The sequence below is a fragment of the Chiloscyllium plagiosum genome, chromosome 14, assembly GCF_004010195.1.
Source record: "Chiloscyllium plagiosum isolate BGI_BamShark_2017 chromosome 14, ASM401019v2, whole genome shotgun sequence".
NCBI lineage: Eukaryota > Metazoa > Chordata > Chondrichthyes > Orectolobiformes > Hemiscylliidae > Chiloscyllium > Chiloscyllium plagiosum.
In genome coordinates, this window is record NC_057723.1 from 73,353,921 (window position 1) to 73,365,949 (window position 12,029).

Consider the following 12,029-nt stretch of genomic DNA (forward strand, 5'->3'; position numbering starts at 1 on the left):
CCAGGCAGCATCCTGGTAAATCTCCTCTGAACCCTCTCCAAAGCATCCATATTTTTCCTATAATTGGGCGACCAGAACGGGACGCAGTATTCCAAGTGAGGTCTAACCAAAGTTTTATAGAGCTGCAACAAGATCTCACGGCTCTTAAACACAACCCCCTGTTAATGAAAGCCAAAACACCATATACTTTCTTAACAACCCAGTCCACTTTGGGTGGCCATTTTAAGGGATCTATGTACCTGCACACCAAGATCCCTCTGTTCCTCCACACTGCCAAGAATCCTGTCTTTAATCCTGTACTCAGCTTTCAAGTTTGACCTTCCAAAATGCATCACTTCGCATTTATCCAGGTTGAACACCATCTGCCACCTCTCAGCCCATCTCTGCACCCTGTCAATATCCCGCTGCAGCCTACAACAGCCCTCTACACTGTCAATGACACCTCCAACCTTTGTGTCATCTGCAAACTTGCTGACCCATCCTCAATCTCCTCATCCAAGTCATTAATAAAAATTACAAACAGTAGAGGCCCAAGAACAGAGCCTTGTGGAACACCGTTCACCACTGACTTCCAGGCAGAATACTTTCCTTCCACTACCACTTGCTGTCTTCTGTTGACCAGCCAATTCTGTATCCAGACAGCTAAACTTCCCTGTATCCCATTCCTCCTGACCTTCTGAACGAGCCTACCATGTGGAACCTTATCAAATGCCTTGCTGAAGTCCATATACACCACATTCACCACTTGACCCTCATCAACTTGTCTAGCAACATCCTCAAAGAACTCAATAGGATTTGTGAGGCATGACCTGCCCCTCACAAAGCCATGCTGACTGCATTTAATCAAGCCATGTTCTTCCAGATGGTCATAAATCCTATCCCTCAGAATCCTTTCTAACACCTTGCAGATGACAGACGTGAGACTTACTGGTCTGTAATTGCCAGGGATTTCCCTATTTCCTTTCTTGAAGAAAGGACTTGCTCCCTATTCCATGACATCGAATTTTGTTAAACAAGCCAGCTAGGACGGTATTAGGCAAAAACTTTCAAAAGTTGATTGAGAGGCTATTCAGGATAAAGGGATGGTTGGAAAGTGGAGGCCCTCAAAAATGAGGTAATGTGAGTTCAGACATAATATGTTCCTGTTAGTGTGAAGGGCTAGATTGGTAGGTTTAGGGAATACTGGATGACTAGAGAAATTGAAGCTCTGTTCAAGAAAAAGGAGGCATATGTCAGGTATAGACAATTGGGATTGAGTGAATCCCGAGAGGAATATAAGGGCGGTAGGAGTATACTTAAGAGGGAAATCAGGAGGGCCAAAGAGGACATGAGATAGCTTTGGCAAACAGCGTTAAGGAGAATCCAAAGAAACTCTACAATACATTAAGGACAAAAGAGTAACTATGGACAGAATAGGACCCCTTAAAGATCAACAAGGCCATCCATGTGTGGAACCACAGGTGATGAATGTGATACTAAATGAATATTTAACATCTATATTTACCATGGAAAAGGATTTGGAAGTTGGAGAATTTGAAGAAATAAACAGTGATATCTTGAAAAGTGTCCATATTACAAAGGACGCGATGTTGGATATCTTAAAACACATAAAGGTGGATAAATCCGCAGGAACTGATGAGATGTATCCCAAACTTTGTGGAAAGCTAGAAAAGTGATTTCTGGGCCCCTTGACGAGGTATTTGTATCATTGATAGTCACAGATGAGGTGCTGGAAGACTGGAGGTTGGCCACTATTTAAGAAAGGTGGAAAGGAAAAGCCAGAGAACTATAGACCAGTGAGCTTGACATCAATGGTGGGGGAGGAGATGCCCCCACTCACCCATTGTACTCTATGCTACTCTCTCCCCACCCCCACCCTCCCCTGGCTTATCTCTTCACGCTTCAGGCTCACTGCCTTTATTCCTGATGAAGGGCTTTTGCCCGAAACGTCGATTTCAAAGCTCCTCGGATGCTGCCTGAACTGCTGTGCTCTTCCAGCACCACTAATCCAGAATGTGGTTTCCAGCATCTGCAGTCATTGTTTTTACCTATATATTTGGAAAGTCAAGGGCTGATTAAGGATAGTCAATGTGGTTTCGTGTGTGGTAAATCATGTCTCACTAACTTAATTTAGGTGTTTGAAGGAGTTATAAAGAATATTGATGAAGGCAAAGTGATGGGACATTGTCTATATGGTCTTCAGTAAGGTGTTCGACAAGGCTCCACATGGTAAACTGGTTAGCAAGGTTTGATCATATGGAATCCAGGGCAGCTAGCTGTTTGGCTTGAAGGTAGGAGACAGAGTGGTGGTGGAGGGTAGCTTTTCAGACTGGAGGCTTGTGACCAGTGGAGTGCCACAAGGATTAGTGCTGGTTCCATTGCGTTTTGCCATTTATATAGATTTGGATGTGAATATAGGAGGTATAGTTAGTAAGTTTACAGGTGACACCAAAATTGTTGGTGCAGTGGACAGTGAAAATAGATTATATAAGAGTACAATGGGACCATGATCAGATGGGCTGATGGGCCGAGGAGGGCAGGTAGAGTTTAATTTAGATAAACCTGAGGTGCTGCTATTTGGGAAGGCAAACCATGTCAGGACTTATACACCCAATGGTAAGGTCCTGAGGGATGGTGCCGAACGAAGAGACCTTGGGGTACTGGTTCATATTTCCTTGAATGTAGAGTAACAGGTAGACAGGGTAGTGAAGAAGGCATTTAGTATGTTCACTTTTTCTGGTCAGAGCATTGAGTATAGGAGTTGGGATGTCATGTTGTGGCTGTACAGGACATTGGTTCAGCCACTTTTGGAATCCTGTGTTCAGTTCTAGACTCCCTGCTCTAGGAAAGATGATATTAAACTTGAAAGGGTTCAGAAAAGATTTACAAGGATGTCACCGGGGTTGGAGGGTTTGAGCTATCGGGAGAGGCTGAACAGGCTGGGGCTGTTTTCCCTGGAGCATTGGAAATTGAGAGGTGACAGTATAGAGGTTTATAAAATCATGAGAGGCAATGGATAGGGTGAAGAGTCAAGGTATTTCTCCTAGGATAGGGGAGTCTAAAACTAGAGGGCATAGGTTTAAGGTAAGAGGGGAAAAATTTAAAAGGGATCTAAAAGGCAATTTTCTTCACACAGAGGAATGAGCTGCCAGAGGAAGTGGTACAACACTTAAAAGGCATCTGGATGGGTACATGAATAGAAAGGGTCAAGGGAGATAAGGACCAAATTCTGGCAAATAGGGCTAAATTAATTGAGGATATCTGGTCAGCATGGACGAGTTGGACTGTAGGGTCTTTTTCTATGCTGTACAGCTGTATGACTCTATGATATGATTATGTCACAGGTTTCTTAAAATCCCTACACACAAAATCCACCACGTTCCTGACAACAACCGACTTCATTATTTCATCAAAAACTCTCATGAAGTTAAGCACAAATCCATCCTCTTACAAATCCATGTTGTTCCTCTTCAATTCATTGCTGCTCAGATGCTTGGTGAATATTACTCCCATTATTGCTTGCAAAGATTTAGCAAACTGATTGACCTGTAGCTACCAGAAATGTCTTTCCACTCGTTTTGAACCAGAATGTTGTGTGTAATTTTCTGGCATCTCCTCCATATGTGGAGATGCTTTGAAATTTACGGCAAACCCTTTCGCTATCTGCACGCCTGAATATATTTAACCCACTTAATCCCTGAAAGGACCCATCCCACCGCTTACATTCCCAGGCTAGTCGCTGAGTTTTGAGTTCCCTTTATGTTGCTTGACATTCTTTCCTTAAATCCAACCTTTCGTTTTCCTTTTCACTTCCCCTTCCCAACTTATTGTATTTGGTCCGGGGATCTTACATTTGGAATTCATCTGACACACATCATGCACCCTCTGTTTTGTTGTCATACCTATGTCCTCCATCTCTCTTATTATCCGAGAAATCCTGACTCTGCTTCCAATATATTTCTCCCTTATAGAATTATGCCCAAAACTTCAAGTATCGTCTTAAAAGTCATCCGCTGTTTCATTACAGTGTTCCTGTCAGTGCTTGTTTCTATTTTACCTTGGCCAGGTGTCCTCTCATTATATTAAGATCATCCCGTGAATTCAAAACCTGTCTTAATTTTCATCATAATCTTCCATCGTCTGCCCCTTTCAGATATTGTACTTTGTCCTTTTCTACGCCCTCAATTTGTGCACCTTACTCATACTATCTCCTCTGCGCCCTTTAAATCTTCTCTGACAATGTTAATTATTCTCCTCTGAAAGTTTCATTTCAAGACCACCACAGCCTCATTGCTGTGAAGTAAACTGCAGCTGAAATCAGATTTCCTTTATTGAAATAGCAGCTTTGAGTTCTGGCTTTCTCTTTCATTAATATAGAGATAGTATAGTTGCTTGCATCAATTGAAGAGCTGGGAAATACTTGCATATTCAAAACAGATACTTCTATTTCATTTTGAAAACATGTTGCACCGAGAGATTTGCTACTTGGTCAGTAGAGCGTTACTAAAGGGAAACATATGCCTGAGATTTGGCTCTCACCCTGTTATAGCTAGATACAGGACTAAATAAATTACTTGATGTTATGCTTTGTAACATTATTTCAATATCAGACGGTGTGGAAGGATGAAATATTGTCAGAGTGTTATCTCTATATTCATTAAATGCAAACTTAGATCTAAAGTTAGAGTTTTGTGATAAACTCTGGGCAGTTTTATAACCAAACACCGTGAACTATGTTATCTTTAGACAGTTGTGGTCTCCTGACAAAAATGCGTCAATTTTTCTTCCTCATTCTGGAGAGTGTAGTTAATGTGCTTCTAACCCACCAAAATCCTTAATCACGTCAGCTTCTGCAATCAACAGAATATAAACTTTGTTCTGGCAGCTAGACAATTATAGGAACATTGGAATTAGGAGCTGGGGTAGGCAATCAGCCCTTTGAGCCCTCTCCGCCATGATCCCAGCTGATGATTTCCATGATTCCACTCCTGCCTGCTCCCCACAATCCTTTAGGCCAATTTTCATCAGAAATATATCGATTTCTTTCTTGAATCTGTTGATTGATTCTGCCTCCACTGCTCACTGGGGCACTGAGTTCCACAGATTCATAACCCTCTGGGAGAAGTAGCTTCTCTTTCCTCTCTATGTTTGTGATCTCTTGTTCAGGACTGTCCCATAAGAATCATAGAATCCCTACAGTATGGGAGCAGCCCATTCTGCCCAGCCAATCCACACTAACTCTCTGAGGAGCATCCCATCCGGACCTACTACCCTTTCCTAACCCTGTAATAACCACGGCCAATCCACCTAACTTGCACATCTTGGGACTGTGGGAGGAAACCAGAGCACCTGGAGGAAACCCACACAGACACCAGGAGAATGTGCAGACTCACACAGTCACCTGAGGCTGGAATCAAACCTGGCTCCCTGGCGCTGTGAGGCAGCAGTGCTAACCATTGAGCCACCATGCTGCCCACAGGAGAGTGTAAGGGGGACATCTGTTCAATGTCCACTTTATCAATCCCCTTCAGCATCTTATGTACCTCAATAGATTCTCCCTCATTCTGCTGAACTCCAGCAAGTACAAGCCCAAGCTGTTCACTTGCAACTCATATGACAGCCCTTTCACCCCTGGGATCAGTGTGATAACTCTGTCCTCCCTCTTTCAGTCTGAATGTGAAAGTAGAGCACATTGTGATCACTCCCTCCAAGAGGATCTTTAGCAACAAGACCATTTACCAATCCTTCCTTATTACGGTGGCACAGTGGTTAGCACTGCTACCTCACAGCACCAGAGACCCGGGTTCAATTCCCGCCTCAGGCGACTGACTGTGTGGAGTTTGCACGTTCTCCCTGTGTCTGCATGGGTTTGCTCCGGTTTCCTCCCACACTCCAAAAATGTGCAGGTTAGGTGAATTGGCCATGCTAAATTGCCCATAGTGTTAGGTGAAGGGGTAAATGTAGGGGAATGGGTCTGGGTGGATTTCGCTTCAGCGGGTCAGTGTGGACTTGTTGGGCCGAAGGGCCTGTTTCCACACTGTAAGTAATCTAACCTAATAATACCAAACCTAAAATAACCAGTTCTTGGGTTGGCTCCAGTGACACGTTGGTCTAAGAAGCAGTCCCTCACCAACTCTCTGACTCTTGGATTGACACATCAAGTCTGCCCTGCAGTCGTTCAGAGGTTAATGTTTCCTTCTTGATGTGTGATGGCCGGAAGTGAACACAACAGTCTTTTATGGAGGTCTGACTATTCAACTCCCTTGAGATACACTGTCATCGAGTCATAGAGGTTTATAGTATGGAAACAGACACTTCGGCCCAACTAGTCCATGTTGCCCAGTTTTCACAATGAATCTAGTCCCATTTGCCTGCGCTTGGTCAATATCCCTCCATACCTATCCCATCCATGTAACTCCAAATGTCTCTTTAATGACAAAATTGTACTCACCTCCATCACTACCTCCAGTTTCCCCTTCCAGACACTCGCCACCCTCTGTGTGAAGAAATTGCCCCTCTGGGCCCCTTTGTATCTCTCCTCTAAGTGTAGACTTCCTTACCTTGGGGAAAAGCTGTTGGCTATCTCCCTATCTATGCTCCTCATGATTTTGTAGACCGATATAAGATCATCCCTCGGTTTTCTGCACAGCAGGGAGAAGAGTCTCAGACTATCCAAATGCAAACCTTTCAGTCCAGTTAGCATCCTAATAAAGCTTTTTTGCACTCCTTTGAGTTTAATAATATCCTTTCTATAGCAGGGCAACCAGAACTATACACAATACTCCAAATGTGGCCTCACCAACGTCTTGGTACAGCTGTAACAAGACATCCCAACTCCTTCACTCAGTGCTCTGACCAATGAAAGCAAGCATGCTGAAAGCCTTCCTCACCGTCCTGTCTACCTGTGATTCCACTTTCAAGGAGCTATGAACCTGTACCCTTGGATCACTTTATTCTATAACACTCCCCAGAGCCTGACCATTGTCTGTGTAGGTCCTACCCAGGTCTGAATCACCAAAGTACCGCACCTTGTATTTATCTATATTAAACCTCAGCCCACTGGCCCAGTTGATTAAGATCTCACTGTATTCCCAGATAACCTTCTTCACTGTCCACTGTAGCACTAATGTTGGTGTCATCTGCAAACTTACTAACCACACTTCCTAAATTCTCATCCAAATCATTGATATAAATGATGAATAACAGTGGACCTAGCATCGATCCCCGTGGCACACCATTGGTCACAGGGCCTCCAGTTTGTAAAACAACCCTCTACCACCATACTCTGTCTTTTACCCTCAAACCAATTTTGTATCCAATTGGCTAACTCTCTCTGGATCCTGTGAGATTTAGTCTTACTCACAAACCACCATATGTACCTTGTTAAAGGTTTTGCTAAAACCTATGTTGAAAGAACACATTGTGACTATCTCAAATGAGTTCTTGCCTCTCTAAATGCCTGTAAGTCCTGGCTCTTAGAATTCTTTCTAACATCTAACCCACTGAGACATTAGGCTTACCGGCCTGTAATCCCCCAGTATTTCCCTGCAGCCTTTCTTAAAAGATGGCACAACATTGGCCACTTTTCAATCTTTGTGTACTCCACCTGTAGCTGACGATGATACAAATATCTCCGCTAGGAACCCAACAATTCCAGTCCCAGTCAATGTTAGGAAAGTTAAAATCCCAACTATTACAATCTTCTTATTCTTGAGCTATCTGCAATCTCCCTAGGTATTCAGTCTTCAACCTCTAGCTGATTACTGAAGGGCTTACAGGACAATGCTATCAAACTGATCTCCCTCTTTAAATCTCTCAGTTCTACCCACATAGATTCAGTGAACGAATCCTCAAGAACGTTTTCTCAGTAGTGCTGTGACATACTCCCTAATCAAAAATACAACGCCCCCTCCACAGCATCTGTACCCCAGAACATTGAGGGGCCAGCCCTGTCCCTCCCTCAACTGTGTTTCTGTAATAGCTTTAATATCCCACTTACCTGAGGCTGGAATCAAATCTGGGACCCTGGCACTATGTGGCAGCTGTGCTAACCACTGAGCCACTGTGCTGCCCATAATTTGCATCATGTCAGTAAATTGTCATGTTGTCAAAATATTCATTAGAAGACGGGGAGAAAAAAGACTGGAAAAAATACAAACACAAATTAATGTTTTGATATAATGGTTAATGGAATTGGATACTCACCCTGGATGAGACATAGAACTATAAGTGCCAGGGTCCAGTGTGATGTGGTCATGGTGCAGATCTCACCCTCGATAGGACATGTACACACAGCAGACGGGGACAATCAGACTCATTGACACCTGCACAATAGACAAGGGACCACAGTGAACAAAGAGATGATTTACAACAGGCTGAACAATGGATGCTGAGTGAACTGCTACATATATCAGAACAGGAACTGATCTCTCATTGTAGTTGTGGACTCTCACCCTGTCTACACCTCCTTCAGGATATTACAATAATTAAGTGACTATTGTAATTAAGAAAGACTTTAATGTTAACTATTACCTTATTTCTTTATTTTCTACTTATTTTCTGAAGTAACGCTTAACCTTTTAGCTCTGTTCCTCTTACTACTTTGTAGCTAAGTCTTTTCATACCCAGGTACCTTGGTACTTTTAATGGCACCTTGTGTGGTGGCATTACACACTTATCACTGTACTTCTGCACCTGAGTAATACTGAACAATAAAATCTAAATCTAAATCTAAAACCTCTGCAAGCAAATCATTCATTGGCTGGAGAGGATGAATCAAGTATCCAGGAAAGGGTTAAAATTCTGGATCTTGCAGGGAAGAATCAAAGTGGAAATTTTACTGCTGTATGCAAGAAATGATGCAATACAAAAAATTCTTTGTTCCCTTTTATAAACTGATCATCAAAATATTGGAGATGATGGAATAAAGGCTGTCAGATGCTCAAAGGGTGGGAGGTCATGGACTGAAGTCTCCAAGTGTATACTCAAACAAACATGGCAGAATAAGCAATGTTTAGAGGGATATGGGCTAAACAGAGGTGGGGGGATTGGTTTAGTTTGGGTTTATGGTCGGTATAGACTGGTGAGAACGAAGGGTCTGTTTCTGTGCTGTATGACTCTTTGAGTCTATGATCTGTAGTGGGAGGCTCATTCACACCTTGAGATCAATGTCTCCTGCTCCATCGCCCCAGTGTGTCAATATACTCAATGCTGCAAGTAAAGCATGAAGGAGGATGCATTGGTGCATTGGCAGGTAGGGGCCTGACAGTGAATGGAAGCTGTCAAAAAGTGTGGTGTTGGAGAAGTATAGCCAGTGAGGCAGAATCCAAAGAGCAGGAGAGTTGGTATAAGCTCTTCATCAGAAATGTTTATGCTCGAAACGTCAACTCTCCTGCTCCTCGGATGCTACCTGACCTGCTGTGCTTTTCCAGCATCACATTTCTTGACTCTGATCTCCAGCATCTGCGGTCCTCACTTTCTCCTGGTGAATGGAAGCTCTCTAGGTTGTGGTGCAGGGCAGGGCATAAAGTTTGGAGAGTATCCTTCCGTCGCATATGGTGAGCAACTTCAAGGCTGTATTGATGGGACCACTTGAAACACCGCGATTAGTGGCCACCATCTCAACTCCTACTGCATCACAAATTGACTCCATCCAAAATCTGAGTGCAGCTGTGAAAGCTGCCATCACTTATTCATTCACAGGATATGGACGTCACTGGCTAAGCTAGAATGTATTGCCCATCCTTAATTACCCAGAGGGCAGTAGAGCGTCAACCACATTGCTGTGGGTCTGGAGTCACATGTAAACCAGGCTGGGTAAGGATGGCAATTTCCTTCCCTAAAGGACATTAGTGAATGAAATAGGTTTTTCTGGCAATCGGCAACAGTTTCATGATCATCATTAGACTCTTAATCCCAGACTTTGTTTATTTGAAATTCCACCATCTGCCATGGCAGGATTTGAACCTGGTTACCCAGGATTCTGCATTAAACATCCAGGGATAAGAACACAAGGCCATTGCCTGCAGCTTAGCCCATTGCTATCATGGTTGTAGTTGTCATTACCCAAAGGAAGCTCTCATTGCAGTCATGCAGCCTGTACTCAACGGGGTGGCTAGAATTGGCGAGTATGATCTTTCTGTGAGTGGCAGTGGCTAGGTGTATGACAGACTCACTGTTCTCTCTTGGAGTGCCAGTGTACATGCCCCTATCAATGGCACAAGATGGCTGCTGATGATGCTGAGAGGGCAGACTCTGGTTCTGAGCTGCTGGGCAGCATCTTCCAAGACCATCTACACCAGAAAGACAGGAACTGGGATCATACACAACGGTCAATGGCTGCATTCTGGCTGTACCATAGACACATAGAGTCATAGAGATGTTCATCAATGGAAACAGACCCTTCGGTCCAACTTGTCCATGCTGACCAGATATCCCAACCCAATCTAATCCCACTTGCCAGCACCCAACCCATATCCCTCCAAACCTTTCCTATTTATATACCCATCCAAATGCCATTTTAAATACTGTAATGGAACCAGCCTCCACCACTTCCTCTGACAGCACATTCCACACACACACACATCATCCTCTGCATGAAAATGTTGCCCCTTGGCTTTCTTTTATATCTTTCCCCTCTCACCCTAAACCTATGCCCTCTAGTTCTGGACTCCCCTATTTATCCTATCCATGATTTTATAAACCTCTGTAAGGTCACCCTTCAGCCTCCGACACTCCAGGGAAAACTGCCCCAGCCTGTTCAGCCTCTCCCTATAGCTCAAATCTTCCAACCCTGGCAAAATCTTTGTCAATCTTTTCTAAACCCTTTCAAGTTTCACAACATCTTTCCAATAGGAAGGAGACCAGAATTGCACACGATATTCCAACAGTGGCCTAACCAATGTCCTGTACAGCCGCAACATGACCTCCCAACTCCTGTACTCAATACTCTAACCAATAAGGGAAAGCATACCAAACGCCTTCTTCACTATCCTATCTACCTGCGACTCCACTTTCAAGGAGCTATGAACCTGCACTCCAAGGTCTCTTTATTCAGCAACACTCCCTTGGATGAAAATGTGAATAATTTTATTTAAATTGCAGAATCTCATTAAGGGCTGTTATAAGCAGAATTTACATATGGGTCGCACAGTGGTTCAGTGGTTAGCATTGTTGCCTCACAGCACCAGGGACCCACATTCGATTCTAGCCTTGGCCGACTGTCTGTGTGGAGTTCAGATAATGTGGTGACTAACTTATGGATGGCAGAATCATACAATGCAGAAGCAGTCCCTTCGGTCCAACTCATCCACACTGACCAAACATCCCAATCTGACTGAGTCCCATTTGCCAGCGTTTGGCCCATATTCCTCCAAACCCTTCCTATTTATATCTGAATCCAGATGTCTTTTAAATGCTGTAATTGTACCAGCCTCCACCACTTCATCTGACAGCACATTCCATAAACGCACCACCCTATGCATGAAAAAGTTGCCCCTTAGGTCCCTTTTAAATCTTTCCCCTCTCACCTTAAACCTATGCCCGTGAGCTTTGGACTCCCCTACCCCAGGGAAAAGACCCTTGGACAGTCTCACTGAGATGAAATGGTCCAGGATGCCTATTCCTGCCTCATTTGCCTTGTTTGCCGACTGCTTATCCCGAGGGTGCCTTCACGGCTGTTGGTGGCAATGGGCATTACTTCATGTTGGCAATATTGTGGAGGGCACAGCCAGCCTGTGTATTGTATCCGGCGCACACTGGAGAGTTACCCAGGCATCCAACTCGTGTGGTTGGTGTGTGGGGCTGGATGGTAGCAGAGGAGGGGGTGGGTGAGTACAGGAATGTCATCAATAAGGACCACGTGAGGTATCTCTGCCTTCACACAGCAGCCCTTTCTGGGACAGGAGACTGCCTACATATAGAAACCTGGCAGTGGGTGCCGCGATCACACACCGTTCCACAGAGATACAATGGTGGGCCTTGCAGATCCTACAGCCCTGCACTCAGACTGGCCTGGGGGAGGGGTGGGG

At 44.2% G+C, this 12,029-nt stretch overlaps 1 protein-coding gene across 5 annotated transcripts in view; it reads right to left on the reverse strand.

The window, feature by feature from the left end:
* LOC122556803 (myelin-associated glycoprotein-like) overlaps positions 1–12,029 on the reverse strand; it is an 87,635-nt gene that overhangs the window by 66,333 nt on the left and 9,273 nt on the right. For all 5 annotated transcript variants that reach the window (XM_043704007.1, XM_043704008.1, XM_043704006.1 and 2 more), the window contains exon 2: positions 8,206–8,324. In XM_043704007.1, coding sequence (XP_043559942.1) covers positions 8,206–8,257 — 52 coding nt within the window. In that variant the 5' untranslated portion in view covers positions 8,258–8,324. The remainder of the gene's footprint in view (positions 1–8,205; positions 8,325–12,029) is intronic.